The sequence below is a fragment of the Aspergillus nomiae genome, assembly GCF_001204775.2.
Source record: "Aspergillus nomiae NRRL 13137 chromosome Unknown contig00070, whole genome shotgun sequence".
In the NCBI taxonomy this organism is placed as follows: domain Eukaryota; kingdom Fungi; phylum Ascomycota; class Eurotiomycetes; order Eurotiales; family Aspergillaceae; genus Aspergillus; species Aspergillus nomiae.
In genome coordinates, this window is record NW_015378125.1 from 75,535 (window position 1) to 99,431 (window position 23,897).

General features: G+C 47.2%; 7 protein-coding genes across 7 annotated transcripts; 2 read left to right on the top strand and 5 right to left on the bottom strand.

The window, feature by feature from the left end:
- Positions 1 to 1,271: 1,271 nt before the first annotated feature.
- Positions 1,272 to 4,127, bottom strand: ANOM_004627 (uncharacterized protein; the record flags this gene model as incomplete). Its single annotated transcript, XM_015549884.1, has 1 exon — positions 1,272 to 4,127. The coding sequence occupies one exon, from the start codon at positions 4,125 to 4,127 to the stop codon at positions 1,272 to 1,274; it is 2,856 nt and encodes a 951-aa protein (XP_015408700.1).
- A 449-nt stretch (positions 4,128 to 4,576) lies between these two features.
- On the bottom strand, positions 4,577 to 7,513 carry ANOM_004628 (uncharacterized protein; the record flags this gene model as incomplete). The annotated part of the gene is made up of 15 exons (XM_015549885.1): positions 4,577 to 4,960; positions 5,036 to 5,205; positions 5,255 to 5,420; positions 5,484 to 5,538; positions 5,610 to 5,873; positions 5,938 to 6,059; positions 6,114 to 6,231; positions 6,293 to 6,420; positions 6,480 to 6,568; positions 6,637 to 6,776; positions 6,834 to 6,928; positions 6,981 to 7,088; positions 7,139 to 7,232; positions 7,292 to 7,436; positions 7,498 to 7,513. The coding sequence occupies 15 exons, from the start codon at positions 7,511 to 7,513 to the stop codon at positions 4,577 to 4,579; spliced, it is 2,094 nt and encodes a 697-aa protein (XP_015408699.1).
- Positions 7,514 to 10,206: 2,693 nt separating this feature from the next.
- ANOM_004629 (uncharacterized protein) lies at positions 10,207 to 11,017 on the bottom strand (the record flags this gene model as incomplete). Its single annotated transcript, XM_015549886.1, has 2 exons — positions 10,207 to 10,589; positions 10,669 to 11,017. 2 exons carry the CDS (start codon positions 11,015 to 11,017, stop codon positions 10,207 to 10,209), a joined length of 732 nt encoding a protein of 243 aa, XP_015408698.1.
- A 2,194-nt stretch (positions 11,018 to 13,211) lies between these two features.
- ANOM_004630 (uncharacterized protein) lies at positions 13,212 to 13,682 on the top strand (the record flags this gene model as incomplete). Its single annotated transcript, XM_015549887.1, has 1 exon — positions 13,212 to 13,682. One exon carries the CDS (start codon positions 13,212 to 13,214, stop codon positions 13,680 to 13,682), a length of 471 nt encoding a protein of 156 aa, XP_015408710.1.
- A 1,266-nt stretch (positions 13,683 to 14,948) lies between these two features.
- ANOM_004631 (uncharacterized protein) lies at positions 14,949 to 15,729 on the top strand (the record flags this gene model as incomplete). Its single annotated transcript, XM_015549888.1, has 2 exons — positions 14,949 to 15,247; positions 15,297 to 15,729. The coding sequence occupies 2 exons, from the start codon at positions 14,949 to 14,951 to the stop codon at positions 15,727 to 15,729; spliced, it is 732 nt and encodes a 243-aa protein (XP_015408711.1).
- Positions 15,730 to 20,192: 4,463 nt separating this feature from the next.
- ANOM_004632 (uncharacterized protein) lies at positions 20,193 to 21,215 on the bottom strand (the record flags this gene model as incomplete). The annotated part of the gene is made up of 1 exon (XM_015549889.1): positions 20,193 to 21,215. One exon carries the CDS (start codon positions 21,213 to 21,215, stop codon positions 20,193 to 20,195), a length of 1,023 nt encoding a protein of 340 aa, XP_015408712.1.
- An 877-nt stretch (positions 21,216 to 22,092) lies between these two features.
- ANOM_004633 (uncharacterized protein) lies at positions 22,093 to 23,113 on the bottom strand (the record flags this gene model as incomplete). The annotated part of the gene is made up of 2 exons (XM_015549890.1): positions 22,093 to 22,329; positions 22,382 to 23,113. 2 exons carry the CDS (start codon positions 23,111 to 23,113, stop codon positions 22,093 to 22,095), a joined length of 969 nt encoding a protein of 322 aa, XP_015408713.1.
- Positions 23,114 to 23,897: the final 784 nt, after the last annotated feature.

Here is a 23,897-nt window from a genome sequence, read left to right on the forward strand (position 1 = left end):
AGTATAATAGGGCCGCCGATCCGAAGCAGCAGCAGAAGGTCGGTTATCCTTGAATTTTCCACTCCTCAATTACGGACAAGGAGTGCTGACCCAACTCATAGATCTTGGATCAGAGAAACAAAGAAGTCAGCAAGTTCAACAGCAGCTCCATCGAAGGAGTCAAAAAGCTTGTTCAGTTGGTAAGCTGTCCACTGGCCTGCTCGAGGTCTCTACCCCCATTACATTGTGCATTTCCTCTAACTGCCGCAGCGTCAGCAAGATATTACTGATAATCTTGCGTCTAACGCCGCAGATGCGGCCAACTCATTGGACTTTGTGCCCGTGGCACCCACACAGCAAGTGGCAAGGGCCATCACGGACTCTACCGATGCCTCTCGGGAGGCGGCCGAGAAGGGAATCGCCCAGTCGAACAAGTACATCCCTCGCCCGCTCAACGACACCTCGTCTTTGGTAGGTTCTCTCTTTTCACGCTTGTATCAACATATTCAGAGACGAAGGCGATGCTAACTAGAGTGATGCTTAAGGTTGATGACTCGTAAACCCGATCAGAAGGAAACGATTCATGGCTATCGGGTTAGTGATGGTAAACGATCTGCCAGTCACCCACCGAATGGGGCATCCCGGTCTGGTTGGTCATCTTCAGATAGCTAGTCAGAGTGGCATAGCGGAAATGAATCAAAATCAGATTTTGGTAGATACTGCCATCTTGGTATCATATCTTGGAAAGCCTCGCCAGCAATGATGTAATGACGCCTATTGTCCAAGCAGTCAACTTTGCATCCTTCCGTGACAAACGCTACCCCAGAAGTCGTACATGCCTTTGATAGAGATAATGTAAGGGCGCAGTTGTAATTTCCGAGTTGCAAAAGAGAGCAAGAAAAGGAGGCTCGACAAGAGGGCTAACTAGATGGATTAGACTACTAACCCAGCCCTGTACCGAGCGAGTGTAGAAATATAACAGCAGTATTATAGCCAAAACTACTGCCATACCTACAATCAACATTGCATTAACTGAATCATATTTCGGAATGGAAGAGCGTTATTTAAACATCACTGTATTGGATTTCAAAACCTGTTGCTGAACGGGCAGCCCGTGGGATAAGCTGCCCTCGCGTGTGCTTCATACTAGTAAAAGTTAACTTAACAACAGGACAAGGAGGAAAGACGAGGAGCGGTACATAGTACAGTCCACAGTAATAGTACTAAATATATCCAATCTGAGTATATGAAATCTCATTCTTGCCACTGGATCCGCCCACTGCGGAACAAACTCACCATCCGATAGGCAACAGCCCAGGGTCTACAATGTTAAACCCACCAAAGCTGTCGATGATCTCCTGTCCATACAATTGAGCTACCCATTTCCAATACGCATCCATCTCTCTCCAATTGCGTTTAATTCCTCTCCGGTTCTGATGTCTGGAAAGTTGATTTAGCTCACGGAAGACGGCACCGTTCGGATCACATTCAATATGCTCCTGCATCGGGCGTTGCAGAAGCGTGTCATACACCTCCTTGAGCTCGCCAGTGTATCCATAGCCAAGTAGCTCACGGTACCGGATGTACTCCTCGAATGGCATAAAGGTGTGTGCGTCTGCCGGAATAAATCCCTGGTTATGCGCGGTTATATGTTGGTTGTTGTTGAAACGCTTCTCGTAGCGCAGTTTAGCCGAGGCGTAAGAATCTCGTTCGACGTCCAAAAACCTATCCAATAGAATACTCGGATCTTCGATAACAGAATCGCGTAGGCCTACCAGGTGGACGAAGGGACTCGACAGCTCCAGACCGCCAAGCTCGATCGGTAGGAAAAAGTAACCGTCCGGTACAGAGGCGACGTTGAAGCGTGAGCAGATTATATCCCGGAGGAACTGGATTACACTCACGTCACTTTTGCCACCTTCTGCATCAAGGGAAAGCACTCTACGCTGGATTCGTTCATGAGTGGCGAGCATCATATCAACATGCTGACGGCCGAAGCAGTTGGCAGGCTTGCCAAAGTTGGACGTGAAGAAAGTTGTAGCATACGAGTTCCATGCCTGAATCCAACCAAAGACGCTCTTGGCTTGCTCTTTTAACTGTCGGTTCAAATCCACAACATGACTGTCTACCATTTGCTGATCGATTTCAAAACGCCCCGACTCGGAGTTGAGATATAGCATGCCCCATCTGATTTGTCCGGTAGGTAAGGCTGGGTCGAGACCAGTCGGGCTTGCCGTGTCTTTGTGCAAGATATGGGCACTGCCGGTTTTAGAGGGATCGAGGGTAATTCCCATTGTCTTATTGAATCTTCGGATTGCATTCCATGCAGTCACACAGGTTTGATGGTTTGATGACCAGAACCAGAAATCATCGTGAACTCGCCAGAGGAGCTCACCCTCGGTCTTCTGATTGATCATAAAGTCGAGACAGAAGAGAATGGACTCTCCAAACACGTCGCTGAGGACATGGGCGCCAGGAGTACCTCGCTGACGCTGACGAGGCTCAGCGTGAGGGTCGTCAATGAACTTTACCGGTGCTTTCAAGAAGCGCTGGAAAAATCCTAGCCATTTCTCAGAAACACCGAAGATTTTCAAGACTGCACGAATAGCTGTATGAGATAGATTGGGGTTGAGAGATTCATATTTGGAACGAAAGCAGGTCAACCCTCCCTCAAGTCGAGTCTTGATCAAAATGTCAGTGGTTAAGAGATGCAGTAGGTTTTGCTTGGCATCCATTGGATTTTTCGGGTTGAGAATCTCACCCCCATCGTCATCATCAGTATCGTTGTCATCCTCATCATCTTCATCATCGTCAATCCCCGCTTCTTCTTCAAAGGTTGTGACCCCATTAGCGCGTCTCATCATGCGTGATGGTCTTTGCGCTGTCTGCATGGTACGTTTCACAGCTGGGGCTGGGGCTCGTTGTGCAGGGGCAAACTGTGCAAAGTCGGCCTCTTCCTCCCCTTGGTCCATGCTTCGGTCTTGCCCTTCATAGTCCATAAGCTGAGAGACAAAGTATCCTTTGTGATATATTTTCTCTCGTGTGGTTTGCACGGCGCCCTTGGGTTTGTAATCTAGAAAAAACTCGCGACGGCTCTTGTCAATTCCTGGGATGTTATCTGTCGGCGATTTCCACACCCCGCTAGCCTTTCTGAATTCCGTGAAGGCATTCTTAAAGAAGACAGACCATTTAACACCGATATACTGCAAGAAGATGGCCTGGATCAGATCCTCGTGCATGTAAATGTTATAAGTTCCATTCAGTTGGCGCCGCTGCTCTACGGGGACTTCTGTACCCCAGGACCAAGCATCCAAGGCCATCATGCGCATATTCAGCACGTCGCAGAGCTCAGCCAGGATAATCGTGTTATTCAAGAAGTCTTTTAGCACCGTCCGCTTTTCTTCCGTCAGAAGGTCGGACGCAATCAGGCCAGAGATTGTCCATTGTAGTGTGGGCACACAAATTAGACGAGAGTATGCCAATGACTCCTCGAGCCGTTGCACTTTTCTTCGGAGTTCTTCAAAAGCTATTCGTACATCTTTGGCATTTTTCGACGGGCTGTGGAAGAGCTCGCTGAGTAGAAGGTTAATTTCATCTGTGTCGAGTTCAAGAGGCGTGAAAACGGCATCTTCCCATTGTTTCCTCGATTCCAGCTTCTGAGCACCCGGAAGCTGCTCTGGCTCTTCAGACATGGATACATCGTCGTCTGGGAGGGGATTCTTCTTAGTCGACAGCCATTCCATGGTCAGCTGGCCAAAAAGCGTGGCAAACTCATATTTACGGGTTTGCATATCAAGACTGCTGACTAGAGACTGTTGCCATCGTTCGATCGTAGAAGGTGAGATAGAGGGGTCGTACTGAACCTGTTTGAGAAACCGATCTATATTCGCAAGCGTAATCTCGAGGCGCCCATGGTTGCTGGTATGCCCACGGATCATGCGGCCGTCTACCACTGGGATGCCGAAGCACGTCTTGAGACCATCAGATAAAGCCGACAGTCTGTCAATGGGAGAGTCTAACGCCTGCGCGGTCTGTAGGGTCGTGGCCTTATGGCCGAGGAAGATCTCTTGCTTTCTGGAAAGCTCGCCCAGCTTGGCATGCGTAATGTCCTGCAGCGTTTGAGAGAGCTCACTCTTAGCAGATGCCATGGTTACGTGTTGGTTATCGAACGGATAGAGAGTTGCGTGAGGGATGGCAGTTCTTTTATACCTCGAGGTGAGGCCTGAGCTTAGTCATGACGGCTGCCTGTTCCTCCAGGTTGGTTACCTCATTGAATGGAACCACGTAGCCCTGGTTACGCTTATATCACCTCGACATATGGCCCTCTACGAGCTAGGATAATAAGTAACGCCCTGTTCTAGACCCCAGAACAAAGAGAATCCCCGGCCCTTTTGGATATACAAGCCCTTTTATTTTTGCTACCTCATATCACTCTGAACCACTACATCTGCCGAGGCAAGCCTTCAAAAACAAGAACACATGTGACACCCTAACTCACAGAGCTGCCTCGCACATCGACCCGTCTTGTCAGAACCCATATGAGAGAAGAGAAGATTCTGGTCAGTTAGACTGAGGGCCTGAACCGATGAAAATCCTCCTAGACATACATAAACCTCAAGATGCTTTGATCGGTGACCAGCTTCGTCTCGTACGCCCTCAGCTTTGCAATCCCCCCATTATTTTGCAACCAGCCGACATGCTCTTTGGTCTGAAGATCATAGAAGTCCATCTGAACCATGTCGTGCGTACCAATTCTCTGCGCTACTTCGAAAGACTTGAAATCTTGCAGCCAAGGGAGTTTACCATCTTTTTGGTATAGCTTGCAGAACCTCACCAGCACATTCGGCTCTTCATCCAAGCCGGCATATAAGACATTCTCATTCTGGTAGTGCTCTGCTCCCGTCGTCTGCCGAACGGCATAGTACTGTGTCTGTCCTCCCCGGACGCAGAAGCGCAGTGGATAGAAGGTTCCATATTTGAACTATGAGTGTGTCAGTTTTCGTATGTTCCTTTCCTTTCTTGCTCTATAGTGGGTGCCAAGCAAATTATTTCTTACCCTGGGTGTGGTTCCATTGGAACCTTCCCACACCAGCTGATGCTTGAGTGCAATGACCTCGAAACCGCTGGGTATATGCTCTTCGCCAGTATGTGATTTGCTCAGCACATAGCGCGTGGCGCGTCTCGAAAAATTCCCTCCTCCAGCCTCGGGGCGCTCAAGAAGCTCCGCTGCAACGCTTGTTAGTTTGCTATGGCAAAACTGAATTCTACCACTGACCATTTGCCACCATTCCCAGGTATGATGGTGCGGTGTTGAAGTCGGATTCGCATTTTAAGACCTTGAATTGGACAGTGCCAAAGTAGATCTGCTCAAATCGCCGAGGGATGTCATGCCAGCCATCCATTTTGCCAATAAGCTTGACGATATCGATCATGCCAATTTGCTATTAGGATTAGAGACTTTCCTCCCACGCCATGTATTTTTATATCCATTATGATGGACTTACATTCATCACCCGCCAATTGTAGAATGAGTTAACAGTGGGGCACCAAGCAGGGGGACTGTGCAGGAAGTGTTCTCAGTATCAAAGTTTGCTCTCAGATCGGGTTAGGGATATGAAGAGAATACTCACTTGTTGCACAGCAAAGTATCTCCTCCATCGGCATGCCATGTGATGGAATGATTTGAGCTACTATGAGACTTTTCTGTTTTTGAGTTACTCGTCGTCTCATGGCTGGCGCTCACAGAAGCCTGGAATCCGTATCCTGAGACGGAGGCACTCGCCGCTGCCTTGAGCGCGGATGCCTTCTCTGCAGTAGTCGCTCCGGCGATACTACTAGTCGACTCCTTGGAGTGAAGCGACCACCTAATTGTATATGGGGGACAAAAACATGGCCTAGAATTTATAAGCTTTGTTCATATCTCTGGCAAGGAAGAGGATATTGGATGGCTAACCGAACTTCTGGAAGAAAGTATCCGCGTCTTCCTTCGCTGCGGGGTTTCGCACTTTCTCCAGGTAGTGCTGGCATTCCTCGGTCAATTCGAGGTCATCGACATCGAAGAAAAGCTCGACTCGGGGAAACTAAAGAGCCAGTTAGATATCCCATTCCTTTGGACAGATTGGGTAGAATCGGACCAAGTAAACCACATGCAGAAGGCTTTCATCGCTTGCAGACGACTGTGCATAGGAGCTAGATTCAGACGTCGTGGCACCAGCTTTTACTCCAACGCTCACACCGAATGCTCCGCCACCTCTATACCGGGCGTCGAATTAGCTCTTGTACTTAAACAATAGTCAAGACTTCTTCTACTCACGCAGCGGCTTCGACAGTGGTCTGACTGAAACCATTCGACGCCATTGAGTCAGCGATTGAACTCTTAGTCTCAAACACTGCGACGCTGGAGCTATCGCAGATCTGAAAACGTGGGATACGGAATTTGACCTAGAATGATTAGCCTTGATATACCGATAAAGTCCTGCTGCCAAGTGACCGCAGCTTACTTCAGGCTTTGTCAACTGGGCAGGGACTGGTTTCTTAACCTCGAAAGTGATGTTGTAGTGAGGAATTGTTCTTTCCTTCAGGGCAAATGCTGCTCAAGATAAATGGTTAGATCAGTAGCTATATTTTATATCCTTCATCAAAGAGATATTGTCCCACCGGTATATCTGGCTCGACGGATGTTGGTCGGAACAGCCCTTTTATCATCAGTATCACCCCCTTCAAAGAATTTGCCGTTGAGCAGATCGTTGTTTCGCATCACAATACCCCATTGGTGCTCATTCATATCTGCGGCTTGACTGTACCTATCGGTTAGACAAACGGGATAACTGCGAGAAATCGAGAGCTCCACTTACGTGGTTGCCATGCCAGTGGAAGCCTTCCACTCATCCTTTCTGATGGAGGGTGTAAGCTTGTTCAGAGATGGGTTCAGGAAGGGCATGTTCGGGGACTATATTGGTATGAACAACATGATCAAGGGGTTGCTGATTAGGATCTCGTACCGTTTTGAGATCGAGCCCTTCCTTCAGAAAGGCAGCTGTGTCAGCGTTCATCCCTGTCCAGATCGATTGTTGCTCACCCGGCGCTATGAAGTAAACGTTGAACGAATCCTAAATTTCTCAGCTCCCGGACTTGGTAACAGTCACGGAACAAGGCTTACCTCCTCCGACTCCTTGTTCAGCTTGGTATAAACGTCAAAGGTCGTGTCGTCCGGGATATCGGCGCCATCTTTATCACAGAACTTCTGGTTCACGCTGCAAAAAACTAGTTAGAGAATCTGTATAGTAATTCCAGTCTGCAGTGGACCACCTACTATTCTTTTGGCAACCGCTTGTTGTGGACCAAGTACCATCGCAGATGCTGTAGTGCAGCTTCCTGGAATTCTTTCGGAACTATGGCCCTTGCTGTCGGAGTGGCACCCCTAGACTTGAGGTCATATTTTTGCAAGGTAAGAGTAACTATCGAATAACAGCCATTCGTCAGTAAAAACAAATTAAGCAAATATATGGGCTATCATACTATCGCCTTCACCCATTGTGGTTGAGTTTTCGCGTTTCCGGTGGGAGATATCAAGATAAAACTGAGCAACAGTGGGTTTTCTAATATTTTGTGAGAAAGAGAAGCTTAGCTGTGGTTTGAAGAGGATAGGTACTCCGTATATAAGTCTTAACTACGGCGAATATCGGGGAAAGAGAGCTACCCAGATAACTGCGGTATCCTCAACGAATATCTAAGACTAGCTCCTCCTGGCAATGATCCTCGCAAGCTGAGTATGATTTCCGCATGGCCACAGTTCCCAGCTGAATATGTGGACACTATTCATCATGCAGAATCTCAGCTTCAACCTATCGAGTGGAGTACCAAAACTTTATCGGCCATCGGGGACATTCGACACGTTCCACGTAGCCCTTGCAGATATCAACAATACTGGAAATGGGCAAACATACTTCCTCAATCGAATAGCCCCGATCAACCTACCACACGTCCAATCATTCCACTCCACGCCTTGCCTACGTGGGCAATGCAATACTCAGAGATGCAGTGATGCCTTTACTACGGTTGTTACGAGCTGAACGCATGCTACCTTTGTACAATCAAGCAAGGGTTTGCGCTACCGGCCGAGATTGTGGGTTTAGTGGAACGGAGCGGTATATATCTAGCTCCAGATTATCTCCGATAGGCGAGATTTGGCACTAGCTGCATGGTAAGGGTCCACAGCTGATGTGAGTAGTCACATTGTGACCTACTAATGCTTGGCGGGTGCAGAAGGGTAGTGGTGTTAGAGCAGCAGCCGGAAGGTGAGAGTTACAGGTGGAGAATCGTGGTTCTTTTCACCGTTCCCTTGACAGATACTCGTTTTCTACGTGCAATGATATGAATACTCTCAAGTTGGGCAGCATTGTGGAGAATTAGTCATGGATTTTGATTCCCAGGCTGAATAAACTGCCAATTGCCTTCTACAAGAATCAAAGCTAAAAGTCCTCTTCAACCAGCATAATATATGACAAGCGTTCACACCTTGATATCATGATCCAAGGTCAAATGGTATACCAGAAGGCCTTGTCCTCAACGTCAGTATGATCTAGGTTCATAGAAACTCCCAGATGAACATTTTCACCGCCGTCAATACTATACTCAGCATATCCCTTGTTGCCTATGTTTTTTGCGTACCTCAAATGCACGGAGCCAGCTAGCGCCATTGCCCGTATCTGTCACGAAAGGAAGACCCCTATTATCACATTCAGTGGTAGGAGCAGCGTGGAAGGGCATATGTCAGCCCCTTTTGGTGGTGTATACACTTTGCATTCACGGACAAGGTGATCCAGTTTAGCAATGATGATATGGACATTGTTGTGCAACCTGGGTCGTCCTGGTCGGGCTTAAATCATAAGCTTGCTAAAAGTAAGTAGTGGTGAGTACTCAATCCTCCGTATGAGATGAAGCAACCACCGCAAAAATAGGTGGCATGATGCACCAATTTCTCCAGAACCAAGGCTGTTCGCTACGGAACCATAAGGAATTAGGTTATCAAGATGACTGCTTTGCTAGCAGATGCCTCCATTCTTCACACTCGGCGATTCCCCCGGTAATGCTGTATAACATGAACGGCATAATTGGAGGGTCCGAGGGCAAGACTGGTACCGTGACAGAGACGATAATCGAGCTTGCAGTCCGTCCAAAGCAGTACTCCGTTGCGGTAGTGTCATTCAACAATTTCTGGAGCGCGTTGCGGCGGCTGCTGATGCCATCTGAACTAGTATACCGGTGGCTGTCCTCAAGTTGATGCATATGGGCTTCATCCGGATTGTCAATCAAGGAGGTGCAACTCGCCCACGCATCTGACAAGAAACACCCACTCCTTTCGTGAAATCTTCCGGAACGAAGGCATCAGCAGGAGATAATACCGAAAACGAGCGTAGAATTGTACGTGCCCATGAACCTGGCAGATTCGAGTTCGCCGATGACGAGAAAGAACAAAAGCTTCTGTCTGTCGGTACACAAAGAGTCTTTGTATTCGCTGTCAGTGTTGTGATACAATCACTGTTACGGAAAGCAGCAGTCTGCGCCCCGTAAACTTCTTCTGCTGTGTATATGGCAAGAGTTCTCTGCCTCATAGCGACTGATAAAGAAGAGCGTATTGGATCCTCATTGGATAATGTATGCTTGTCCAAAGCTCAATCTGATGAAGAATATGCTAATTAAAATGCCGGGCTTTTATCAGAATTGTCTTCACTTATTCCTTCCGCCCAGAAGGTCAACTCATGGATTTACACAGGGGAAGCAAGTCGGCAGCAACCGTAGTATTTCCATTCCATGAGGAGTCCCAAAAGTATATACGGCAGCTGCTGCTTCGTGGAAGCTGGCTTCTATTTCTGCCGTGCAACACACACAGTGAGTAAGTCTAAAAGACAGAAGTTCCCGATATGATCATCATGAATATAAGAAGTATCATTTCTTAAATGCAGATAGCTAATCCGGATAATACAGACGCTGTAATCACACCTGGCGAAGGATATCTCGCCTGGTATCAGACCAGATACTTGAGGATAGGTCGAATCGGTGAGTTGCAAAGCCTTCTATATAAACGTGGGCTTTTATATATATACATGAATCCTTAGTGCGTTGATAAACTGAATCTCCAAAATATAAACAGGGATATAGATACAAGGGTTGCACAACCTGGATATGTCAAAGGATATATGGAACCAATACCACAGAAAGCATCCATTATTGTCGATCGCTGGCAGTGTCAGGTAGTTCGTAGACTGGTGGTGCAGCGTCAAGCTCCTGAACTGTGTGCCTCTGGATCTTGGATGCATGGTCGACTGTCCGCATACCCGAAGCGCCTTGGACACCTGTTGGAGACACCACGTTCTCCGCCTTGTTGCGACGTGCGAGAAACCAAACCAAGGCAACGAGGATAGCTGCTCCGGCTACCCCACCAACAACACCGCCTGCAATGGCCCCGGTATTCGTGCTGGATGATTGTGGAGAGGGCTCGGGGGTAAGGGATGTCGTGGGCTCTGCGGTATGTGTAGTGGAGGTACTTGAGGTAGTCGAAACGGTCGAGAAAGATGATGGAGTGGCCGAGGGCGTGGGAGTCGAAGAAACTATCCGTCTATCAGTGGCCAGAGCTTATGGGAAATGGGATTCGTCGCAACAAGATACAATAGAGCAATACAATCATACCTGTCCCGGGTCTCATCACTGTCAAGGTGCTTAGCCAATCCTTTGAGGGGTAATCAGACATTACACAGCCGACATATCCATCTGGAACGTTGTTTCCGGCCTTCACTGTCTTGATGGCGAATTCCCCTTGGTCACAGCAAAAGAAGTCGATCGCGTGGAAGAGGTTCCAGGTTCCGTTCGCGCATTGCTCTGGGACATTTCCAAAGTGAGATTTCCGGCATGTATTCTCCCCAACCAGGCAAAATGAATCGGAGGGGCAACAGGCAACGAAATCATCCCAGGTTTTGCCGCAGTCCGTTTCATAGTCCCTGCAGGACTTCTCCCGCCGGAGAGAATAGCCTTCAGACATCTTACTCTAAAGTTATAACTACCGTAGTGGAGCATTAGTAAGTCTGTAATCGTGCTGTATGCGGAACCTTCACCTAAGCCGTAAATATAGGGCAAGGGGCAACCGTGATCCCAGTACCCAGGCACCCCCTTTGCGAGGAAGAAGCGGGGAAATATGAATTATGAATTATTTTCGATGGGACCCAGATCTAGCGCTGTAATCTACCAGGGTATGGAACGAGGCGAGGCCCACGGGGCCTTTGCTTTAAGCGAATCAATTGCTGCATTAGCCGCTGGGCATCATGGCTCCAAGACATACAGGGTGGACATAGTAACCTATGCTGTTTCGAGCTTTAGGGCTGCCAAGAAACGACACAGCCTCGGATTTAGCAAGGATTAGACCCTGGCTTTGAGCAAGCGGTTTCTAAGTCAGTTGGGGAACGACCAGGGGTTGACCCCATCGGTTTCCCCGGCGCCAACACCGACTCGTGAGGTTCAACCCATAGTAAGCATGCTAAGCGGGTCAATCCCCGGCCGAAAGCCCCACGATCCGTTCACAAGCTACTGTGTACAAATATCGCATGGGAGCGGCGCGTTTCATGTCATTTTGAGATACTTTCCGTAGATCCTGGCCATCAACTTAGCTTTTTGCTGTGCGAGGCAGGTACTCAGACCACTCTACACACCTACCTTATACTGATCATTGTCTAACCCATGAGCAGGTTCGAACGGGATGGGGAATGGCCCACAACAGCCAAAGTGGCTGCAGAGACCCGAAACCGACTACGAGCGATGGCTTCGCGAGCAAGACGAGGACTTCAAGCCTGCGGATCATCCATTTTACGGACCAAACATGGAAGGCACTAATGACCTTGATGATAGTGGAACAAACAAAGATGGGGAGAAGTCAAGGCTGAATAGTCATCAAGAACCGACGCATCATGGCCATTTTATAGAACAGCACAACATACCTATTGCATCCTCCACAAGTCGACTCCATCGTCTCGGTAATTATTCGATCATATGCAGTTTATTGTTGTCCATCGTCCTTGCGGTTGTCATTATAAAGTTGGCTATAGCATTTCGAAGAGGGGGCCGCCGAGTGGGTGCTATTTTACTATCTGAGAATTTTGGGAATAGGTGAAAGTGGCGGAGACTCGCGTCGAGATATACCGCGCTCGGATTGTAGCGACTGTTGGACATGTCACCAAGCCAAGTTACCCACGACATGAGGATACATGTGTTGAGGACAGTAGAAGAATGTAAAACTGACGCATATCAGCTTCTTAAGTCTATCGAGGATGTTATTTCCCACGTCATTTCCTATGGCCAGTTCGCCTTTTCTAGTATTGGTCAGTCCAGATGTCCAGAAATGTGTCGTAATGCATCCCGAGTGTTGTTGTAAATGTCCATCAAAGCCTCACAAGGGCTTGATCTGTGGTCTTGAAATTTGGTCAGGATAGACTTAGGCAGCCGACAAGACATGATCATGTGAGATTATACTTGGTGGGAAATAAATAGTTAGACAGATGATTAGGCGCTCTGACCCAGGCCTTCACAGAATGTAACTTCATACTGGGGTTATTTCAGCGTTGTATCTATCTTTTAATACGATAAAATGAGAGTGGGGGCGGGGGACAAGGGTTGAGAAGTAGGATATTGGACAGTAGAAATTGTTTCCTGATTCCTCCTCGGACTATGACGCCAAAGAATGTGTAGTGTCTAAATATAGGCGCCTCTTATTATTAACCCCATCGGGGTTGGGGCGAACCCTTGTTTGGAAATTTTGATCCTAGCCTGTGTCAAGCCCTAACAGGAACAAAGTACACAGCGCTAAGATGAAACTCCGTATCATCCGCGAAAGTCACCATACTAGTTAGCGCTGAGCTCCGTAGCCCGTCTCTGAACTAATTTAACTGCCCACCCAGCCCTCCACCAGCAAAACTAACCTATCCCGGCTGTTCCAGCTCTCTTGATCGCCTGTGCGAGCAACTCCTGGCACAATAGATACCGTACCCTGTTGCCCGAGCTAGGGTATGCTCGATGGCGGATTATATATCATCTATATTTGCCCTCCCCTGATAGAACAGAGCTGCGATACCTACGATATATACATAACTAGACACCAGTATGTACTAAAGCCCCGGTTACATAACAAGACTAACAGTGGCAGCAGAAAGCACAGACCTATCGGGGCACTGACAGTGTCAGTCAAAATGGCTCTCGGCAAACGGTCACGGTCGTTACAACAATGGAGACCGCAGACCGACTATGAGCGGTGGCTCGAAGAACACAATGAAAACTACCAGCCTGGGCAGGATGCACAGTACCATCCACCTATTCTGGGTAACAACGGCCAAGTCCCTGTATATCACCGTGAAATAGACGACAGCCCCGGTCAAAGGGCTGATGGTGCCCATCCGACGCTTTCCGATATCACGCATCTCCAATCGTATAAGCCTCATGGTGAGTTCTTGCGCCAGGTGGGTGCTAGACCGCCTTCCACACTGGGAGGGGCTTGGGCCCACAGCCTTCGAGGGCATTGCCCATATCAGTTGGCCCTATTATTTGTCGTGGTTATCGCTCTCCTGCAGACTGCGAAGAGCTTTGAAAGGCGACGCAGTCGTGCAATTGCTTCTTCAACACAGTCTATCAAACTTTACAGCGATGAAAAAAGTCCGGTATAAGTTGCAACACTACATAGATGGAGCGGAACAACTGTGATAGCTGGGGGTACCTGCCAGTGATATCTGTATCTTATTCTGGCATCCTATGGCCTGCCTGTTATTAATTATCCTGCTGTCATAGTATTTTAGAAATAAAAAAACATGAACAAAAAGTGGGGAAAGGGCAAGGAATACAATAGAGACGGAGAAATCAAAGAAATTACAGCATAGTCCTGGATGTCTGCACCAGCCGGCGAGGATGAAGCCCCCTACCGTGTTATTGCCATTGATCCTAAATGGGAGATGTACTTATGACATCTCCCTGTACTCTCAGAGCATGAGCTTCGCGCCCGGCCCGTGCTGGTCTAATGTAGGTCTAATCCGATCCGTCGTTGCCGCAGTCAACTTACAGGAAACTAACCATATAGTTAAGCGCCATTTCGTAGAATTGGCCCGATGTAACCCTACCATGCTATACTGTCTACTCTATATGCCGATCCCAATTTCAGTCTCAGTAAGGATTTACATTAGCCGAGGGCATGGTTGGTGTGTGGATATAGGCTAGGACAGGGCTAAGGCCCTCCGCTATCGCTCGTCTTTGGCTATGTGGGTACCTGCTAAGATAAACCCTGCATAAGCCAGACAGTTGGTGTCGATCAACCAGTCAAAGGATTGAGACCCTAGTCCCGATCATATGATACTGTCTGGATGGTCGATCCATATCGGCGAATTGGCCAGCATTGCCCTCATGGGGTTTATTTCCTAGTCCTCCATGGAGTAGTTCATCCATATACGAATGCGCTGAGCAGCGTTATGAGAGACGTTTTACCTGACTGCGAGGTATTTATTTTGGTTTTTGGTCGAGGAGAGTAATGGGACAAATATTTCTCGAGATACCGACAGTCCCCAATTGTTGCCTCCAGGACATCAGGGGTGAGTTCAAGGGGAAAGAAAGATAGTACAAAGAAAGGTTTATAGATTTATTGGTGATAAATCGAGTCCTTTCCGTTAAATAAAAAACAGATGTGTTACACGTTGAGGCCCTATTTCGTGATCATCAAAAGCTCTTTCTTCTGTCTCGGCTATTTAAGCCTAGAAAGCTATCCTTAGCGGCTGGAAGAACCCTCAACATTACATGCACTATTCAAGTACTGTAAATCGCCAGTCGGACGCGAACTGAACTGATCAAGCTTCGGCTCAATAAATAATCCTCTAGGAATATTCTCAGGATTCCTACGGAGTTCTTCCTACCTGTCAATTTCTTTGATCCGAACCGACCACGAAAACATGACTCCCACATTGGATCCCCCGAAATCTTCTCTGACGGAGCAGCTTAACTCTCCACCAAAAGCATCTTTACAAATCCTCGGGACACATTTTTCGAATGAACAGATCAAAGTGATTGATTTCGATCTCTGGATTGACTGTTCGAAAGTAGCAGGAATCAGATCTGGGAAGTTCCTGATGGAGAGTGAAAGCGATTGCCGGTCCTGGAATTACTCCGCCAACCAGGACAACTGCAACTTCGAGGAGATATTGGATGGCTGGCTTAATGACCAGCTGGGTAGTAGTACGGACGGGCGATCGTATGCTTTCTTAGCCCAATATCTATTACTATGCTAAAAGCACCCCAAGTTTCAGCTGGACGCTTTCTAAACTGGTTTCTTTTCCCGATGGCGATTGCGCTGCGATGAAAGCTCATATAGAGAGGCTGGCACGCAGGGTCGGCTATGGTGGGTCTGTCGAGGTAGTCTTTCACACTCCATCAATAGAGGCAGATGTCTTACCCGAGAAACACGACGTGCAAATTCGAGCGGAGTGGCGGTTTGATTGTCCTTTCACTCCCGCAGATCAGGTATGGAACGAGTTGGTAATGAACGCAATGGTCGACCGCAAGAAGGGCTGGATCTCTCTGAATGACCCAAAGCGATCCTACGGGATGTCTCCATTCCGAAGGGCTATCAGACATGGCAATAATTCCAGGATTGTGTCGCGGGAGCAGAATGCCAATGGGCTTACGCTCTCTGTACAGCAATTCTCACGGTGGGGCTGTGACGGTTCATCATGAAAGAAGTTAGGTCAATGTGCACTAGCAGCTTTGTTTTGACACTTGTTGTTCTGTTGTTATTGTTGTTGTACTGCGTCTCTACTTTCACTGCTGTTCATGGATTGCGATGGATAATGTGGAATTGAACTTGTTAAACTACGCGCTGCTGAGCTTTCTGCTTGAAAGGAATTTTTGTTTGATTAAACATTGAGTAATCTATGTGAGCAAGCTTGTCGCTAGCTACTTAGAAGAGAAGTAAAGACCATGCATGACTCGGTGAAAGCCTACATGTAGCAGTATGTCGAGCGTTTCAATTGAACTGTATTGCCTGTTCTACATTATAGTTTATCAGTCTGAATACCAGACTATCAATATAGACCTTCCTTGACTGCCTGAATGCTCGATACCAATTGTATACTCATCATCATGATTGCCATGCCTATACCCAGTCTCACTATTGTCAACACAGTGGCAGATAATTGCCTGGTTAATATTATACCATACATTTGTATCCACTTTCTGCTGACAATTGGTACAAACGTAGGTCAAGCAGATGCCAGATAGCTAACCCATTGTATATAATAAGCCGCTCAGACTGGTGACTTCTACACGATCATAGATGCGATAAATTTCCTCCGCATGGCGATAATATTCTCAAACTTTCTATAAATGGAAGGTTTATCGTTGGGCTGGCACATAATTGCATACAGACGATGCTTTCTTATAGTGGCCAGTATATACGGACTGGCCGGGTGGCAAGGGCCATCCCGAAGACTGGAAAGGGCCGGCAAATCCTCCTGACTGTATCCAAGATGGCGGTGATATGCATACCAAAAACCAATCCATGGCAGCCGGTATGCCTTTGCAATTAGCTGCCATACTAATATGTCTCCAATCATCTTTGAGAATCTTCTCGTTTTTATGGTTCTAGAAGAGTACTATCAACCGTGAGATTTTCTGGTGCATAATATTCAAACTAGCGATATCGTTAAATCAAAGTTTCAGGAGCCGAGTATTTTCAGATTCATCTAAAATGTCAAGAGTTCAAGTTTGTAAAAGTCACCATTGTCTGAATTCCTCATATCCAGACATATAATCAAATGGATGCGGCAAAATAGAATGAAAACCCTAAGTCGAAGCAGCAAGAAAAGAAGAAAAATGAAAGGAAAAAGACATCTGGGGATACAGTATGTAATAACCGGTAGCTGCACGCTTGCTGCAGTCCCAATAACTATGGGAGGACATTTGGATAATACCCTATCGTAGGGTCTACTTTCACCCCATAATTCTTTTTGTTTAAATAGTTAGCCAATGGCGAGCAGGTGAAAGGGCCGAAAGGTATGTGAAGATTGTATGGTTATAGTACATACCTTCTTAGCAAAGCCATTCACGACCTTATAGGGGTTGAAAATGCCCTTTGGGGTTTTGCCACCTGTTCATTGGTATTAGCATAGTATCTTAATAAAGTAGGTATCAATTGACTAATTGCTGTCCATGGGAAAGAATCTTGGGCTAGATGAGCTGCTTACTCTTTGTAAGAACCAGAGTCTTCTTAACTATATCTTCCACTTTGTGACAATTTGATTTGGACCAGTCGATAAATTGTGGTACTTTGATCATCAGCTTTGGAACGGCCCTAGGAATAATGCACCCATTCGCCAACTTGGTCAGCACTTTATCACCGTCCATAACGCTGCAGAGGTTGGGGTGTTCCATAATCGCTGCGTTGTTCGTCACACAATTTTTCATTATGTCGTCGTATATTTCCTTTGCCTCGTGCAATCTTAAAGGCATATCCCTTAAATTTGACCACAAATATGGAAAAAGTCCGTATTTCTTGTTCCATAGGAGGGATTCGATATAAAAGGAAATCATTGGGTATGTCACGGCAAACCCTTTACTGCAGAAGTTGTCCATGACCCAACAGTAAAATTTATCTACTTCATTGACGTAAAGTTCCGCGCCCTTTCTGCATTCTTGCGGTATCATGTCCGTTGGGGCATTCACGTCGTTGAAGCCACTCTTGCAAGCTGCTGCAGCTGTAGTACCTAAAGAGATAGCAGCTATGAATGGCAAGACATGGAAACGCATCTCGACTTAAAAGGATAGGAAACAAGTTATTTAGGTGCCTCAATCCTCGAAGATTGGAATGTAGGAAATCAAATGAAACGAACGGGAGGATAGACTATGAAAAGAGTTGGCTACAACCCTCTTTTATATCATTGATTGGAAAAAGGTCTATCTCTTTTTGATTATTATAAGAGCGTATTGGAAGTATACTCCCCTGTTCTTGTTTTGCGAATGTTTTGCAAATGATCGACATGACGATCTCAATAGTCCTGCGATAGTGGCGTAAAATTGAATTAATTTTTGAGAAATATGAAATACTATTATAGCCCAGATCTTGTTAGCTGGGACATGATTCATTTATTCAGAATTCATAACTGATCTGAAAGTGGGCCCAAAATAATTGGCACTCTTCTTCGCATGCAACATAGCGATGCATTGGTGACTATTTTCAATAGCATTGACAATAGACTACAGTGCAGTTGGAGCCATTGCTTCAGCTGTTCAGTCAGCTCATATTCATTCGATGAGGTCGCATGGTACACGCTGCGAGCTTTGCTCATTAGAAAAAAGGTACATCATATGCAGTGTCGATCAAGGGCACCTCTCATACCATGTCGGCTGGTTTCCATGTTCGAGTGATCTATTATTTTCGTTCCTCCTCTTAAGGCGAGCAGCGTGGCCGCCAGCCCTTCAGCAATTTTATTGCACATCTTAAAGCAATAGTACCGTTTTAGTATGTCCCTTGCTGGTCGAACGCTGCCTAGCAAGAATTGTAGCCACTGGCTCCATGCAGGCTACACCTATAGTTAAAAAGGGACTAGGTAGTAACCAGTAACATTGACGATATATCCTTCAAGGCGCTAGGCCAAACCAACCACCCCAGAAGATCCTCCAACATGATGATCGTAGCATGAGAAAATATAAATCAATCTCTGACACACAAATTCAGAGCGCCCGTTCGCAGCAAATACGACGGGTCCAGACGAAGCTGGCTGACAATTGAGGATGATCCGTCTGCTTCTTGAATCTAGGAACGGAATCATTTCATTTCTATGTTAATAATTAATCCAGTAGTCATATACAAGGACAACTGCATTGAAAGCTTCGTCTTTCTTCATTGAAGTGTGCAGAAAAATGCTGAATGTTAATATTTGACTTCCAGTTTCCAACATCCCCAACCCCATTTCTGAATAGAACGCGTTTATGTATGAATTCTATCCATCAATGACATGGAACCTTGCAGCATGCGTGGGTATGCAGAGCCTGCCTGGTGGCGGAGGCCTATTGTAGCCTAAACTACCGGAGGTGATTGACAGAATGTCTGTACATACCATATACCTTTTCCGAAACCAGGTTTATATCTAATCTTCCAAGGTGAAGCCATCGGTCACGCTTGATTTGGTGGTGGGGATGCTGAACGAACCCACCTGTGGATTTAGATACAACCACCCATTTACATGCGTCTATTGTTTTATTATATACCTGCCTTTTCTGTTCCTGTTCCAAATCATCGCTTAAGGAATCAGAGGCTTTGTGGAACAACATGCAGAAAATGACCGCCTTTATGATAAATACTTCACAGCGGCATTTCCACTTATATCTCCCTGCCTCAAGCCGAGGCTGACTGCAAACCCCCTGTAACTTGTGAAAATGTGTCCGGGACATCGACAAAGGGACCGAGGCTGACTAGGCAAATTTTCCATAAGCTAAAACCCCTCTTTTTATGCAAGGCTGAGGTCTCGTAATGGTCTGGACCACTCGATGGAAGTAAAGAGGAGTGCATTCCATGCCTGACTATGATTCAATCCTTCGTTGACCCCGCCCATAATTTACTCTGTACGATTGAAGCGCCCCATAAATCGATCTGGAGACGTCAGCCACTACTCTGAGGATGCAGCCGTGATTTGATGGAAAGGGTAAAAGGGAACTAGCCAAAGAGCACAAGGCTGAAGTGGGTGAAAATGAAATAACAGGTACCACCGAGTAGGTGTAAAATATGGGAGTATGAGGCAGGAACGAGGAAGAAGTTGGTACTTGCTCACTTTACAATTTATAAACACTTGACCACATGTTTTTCCATTTGGGGTGGTCCTTTTTACTACGTGTACGACTGGAACAGTTACAGACTACTCGATAAAACAGTTCAAAAGGTTATTTGGAACGAGTAGAAGGACTCTCAGTGTTGTTATTGATCACTGTGTATAAATCGTACCTAGCATTATCGCCTTGAATATCCGTGCTCTACGCCGAGAATTATTTTCAAAGAATATAAATAACAATAAAAATAAAACAAAATGCTATCAAACTTTCAAACGCTCGGTTCGGGGTATTTGAGATCGGGTATCTTGCTCTTAGTCTACCAGACTAAACACTTAACGCACATGCTGTACAAACCGAAACAAGACAATATAACCCTAAGCCTTCCATGCTCTCCGACACGTCGGGCATGTAGACTTAGGGGAGACTTTCAGCCACGATTCAATGCAGGTCGCGTGGTAGTTGACTCCACATTGGGCTTTGCACCAGGATATTTCCTGCTGTTCTTCCTCGTCTTCCGTATCATGGTGAGCGCCATGCCTAGCTCCAGAGCGAGCCTTTTTCAGGGACTCATAGCAGATGCTACAGTCTCCTTCAATAGGTCGGCGAGTAGAATCGCCAGAACATGAGGATGTCGTAGAGGACAGAGCAGCTCTCGAGCCACTGCCAAGGAGAGCACGATTAGAGGTCGCGCGAATAGTCGCTGTTGGTATATTCGACAGTCCACGGTTCGATGCCGCAACAGAGGCAACCTGGAGGCCTGCTTGGGAGTTGTAGGCTACTGCTCTTGTTCTATTCGTTCTTTCTTCTGTTGGAACTGCAGCACCACTCACAGAGAGCTCGCGTCGTCTATCGGTGGAAATTGTGGTTTGAGTGGCGCGTCCATTGACGCGAGTTTCTTGCGAAGATGTTGGTGCCGCTCTAACAGTCTGTAGATTTCCACGCCCCTCAGTACGGACTAGAGCCCAGTTCTCCAGATTGGAGCATTCCACCTCTACAATTCGCCGGGATCCTGCCGCAGGGCTAGTCCGTTGTCGCTCTCCAGCAGTTCGCTGAGTAGGCGCAGGAGACACACAGGAGCCCAGGAACCGTTGAACCTTCCTCTTCCACTTTGCGGCAAGTTCGGGGGCCTGATACTTGTGCCACCGTGTGCACAGAGTGTAAGGAGCCAAAGCCTCGAGCAGGTCGTTGATGTCTCGTCCCGCATAGAGGTCTTCTGTCCCTTCATCTAATAAGTACATGGCGGTTTGCCGGTTCCGCGCATTTGTTGATTGATGGCAGCGACGACCCTGTGATGGAGCGTATCCTGTGCACCATCGTTCCCCCTCTGGGTAGACTTGGATGATCTCGGAGAGGTGGGGAAGGAAGGTTGTTTGAGCTCGTGAGTATGGAGAAGGCATAGTAATGATTTTACGAGTTGGTTTCTAGGAAGCTGGGTGTTCTCTAGGGCGTAGTACTTGTAGGATATTTCGCAAGAAAGTCATACTCTCTATATACCCTGATATGACCCTAGAGAGACCGGGGTACTTCCTTGTCTGCCTAAGGCGCAAGAGGGATGTACGATAGTCCAGCCACACTTGCGTGGCTCAGCTCAAGGCCAAGTCCTTGCTTTATGCAACATAAATCAAATGTAGACTAGCAGCCGTGACATTATACTGCAAGTTAGGGGTGGCAGTGCCGCTGGGCTGTCTTATTGGGACGCATAGACAGGGGTTGTCAGATGCTAGCGGTTATGCCGTGGCTCTCACTGGTTAGCGATGGAGATGGTGTGATAAGATACAGTAGTTACCCATCCAAACTGGCTCCTCGATCACCATAAATAAAAATCCTCCTAATTGAAACCCTTTCCGTTTCAGGATAAGTTTTAAGGCAGCACCATTTTCCATGCCGGAATCAGACCTGATCGCGGCATGCGCGCACGCGATCCTTGTCCTGCCAGCTGCTGAATACCTATAACCGACCCTGCAACTGGTGTAGGGGTCGGTTATAGGTACCTTTACGAACTTTGATCTTTTGACACATGAAATCTCAACAGAAATCCGGCTTCGTTCTTAACCATCTTCTGTAGAGGGCGACGGCCCACCTACAAGACGCGCATGGGAGCGGACTGGGAAGTATGTGCAGGGAGGGAGCAGCCTCTAGATCAATTGAAGTTAAGTCTATGCGTGAATCCCACTGCCTATAAATAGCTGAAGCTGCGTTAAACGACACAACGGCTATGCACGTTTCACAATTTGCTTAAGTACATTGATACATTGAGATATTTCTCACGAATGCTTACGCGAATTCGGGATCATGCAGCCACACCACCCGGAATCCCAGCTGTTCCCTGCGTGCTAAGGTCTCCTTCTTCCACTCCCGATATGCTGCCAGTTCGCTCTCCGTATAGGCATAACCTAATACATCTCGCGTATCAGTGAAGTGCAGGCGTGCCAATGGACCGGCGAGATCAATCTCCGCGTTCGGCTCCCCATTCACGAGGACCTTGATAGTTCCAATCCGCTCGTAGAGGATCTTGCCATATTCTGCTGTGTGATAACCCATCGCGAGAAGGCCATAGATATACTCTAACAGGTATTTTGCGAACCATTCGGGTCGGGTCTATAATCAGACAACTCAAAAGTGACTCCAGTCTCGGTTCCAGGAAGAGGATCCATCCTATGATGCGTCGCCACCACCAGCGATAGTCGACTTCATCCGGGGGAAAGAAGAGCCCTGATTCTGCGGACTGGAAGTCGAGCACTAGCGTCTTCACGGTCATATCCCGGTGGATGTACATGGGATCTTCTTCTCGGCTTGTCTTTCCATCCACGGGCCCATACCGGATGAACCGCTCCAGCAAGGCGTAGAAGCTCCATTGGAATCCTAGATGACCACCGTCCCCAACTTGAGAGCGCGCGGAGTCGCGCGAGAGAATATGGCCAAAGAGACGGACGTTGACATGTAGCGTCGAGACACGGTGCGTGAGTCGCGGCACAGACAGCCAGGTGGGGTAGAGCCCGACATCATTTAGGACCGATACGTCTAGAACGTATGGAGAGGATGAGATGCGGTCCAGGGTTGCCAGAGTCTCTTCTGAGAGCTGGTGGTTGGTCCGGATGAGGCCACTCGCGTTGTAGGGACAGTGGCTTTGCCGTCGCTCGTAGTAGATGATCTGGCGCCATGCCCGGTACCCCATGTCACGAAAACTCCCTCGGTTGGATTGGGATGGTGCTGCGGGCGGTATGCGCTGGTCCTTCAGAACCAGCTCGATGATGAGTTCCCGAAGCTCGAGGGGGAGATCCAATAACGACGGCATGGTTTTTGCTCCTTGACTTGTTGACTTGACGGTTGACTCTTTGTTACAAGAAGAGTGAAGCGGGGCTTTGGCCTTTATGATCTTCGATAAATACCCGCGCCGCACTTCTCAGCCCTAATCAACGACTAGTCCGGTCTTTATATAGCGCATGTACTAGTGAGTTGGCGTGTTCCCGCCACCTATTCCATAGAAAATGGGATTTTTAATTTATAGCTAGCAGAATACTAACGGAACAATAATATAAGACACATGGATGTGGATTCGTATATGTAATACTATAGTATACAGGAACTAATGATTTATAAGTGTAACAGCGGTATACTATCAGGGTATTCTGAATCGTTGACTCAGAATTATCTGACCTTTTGGCCTAGTTGGGGGTTGGGAGCGTGTTTGCCTGGGCCGCACACCCTCACAATATGAATACTTATTTACATGCTTAGCTTAGTTCTTTGTAATCAATTACAATTGTCACTAATAGCTATATTATAGTATTAGGACCAGCTCAACTCGTACTATCTAACTATTGAGAATACGTACTCGATAGGCCTGGCCCTTCTATCTAGTGTTGATAGCCCATGCACCTCATTTGCACTACAGATACCCTCTGACCTTACGGCCATGTCTCGTCGCCGATCTCGACTGGATTCTAGCCATCATACTAAGTTATATCTAACCAAGATAGCTAACTGATCGCAGACTCCTTGGATGAAGCGCCAGTCGTAAAAAGAAACTCGAGGGGACATGAGACTCGCTGCCACGGAACTAATAGGCGGCTGTTTAA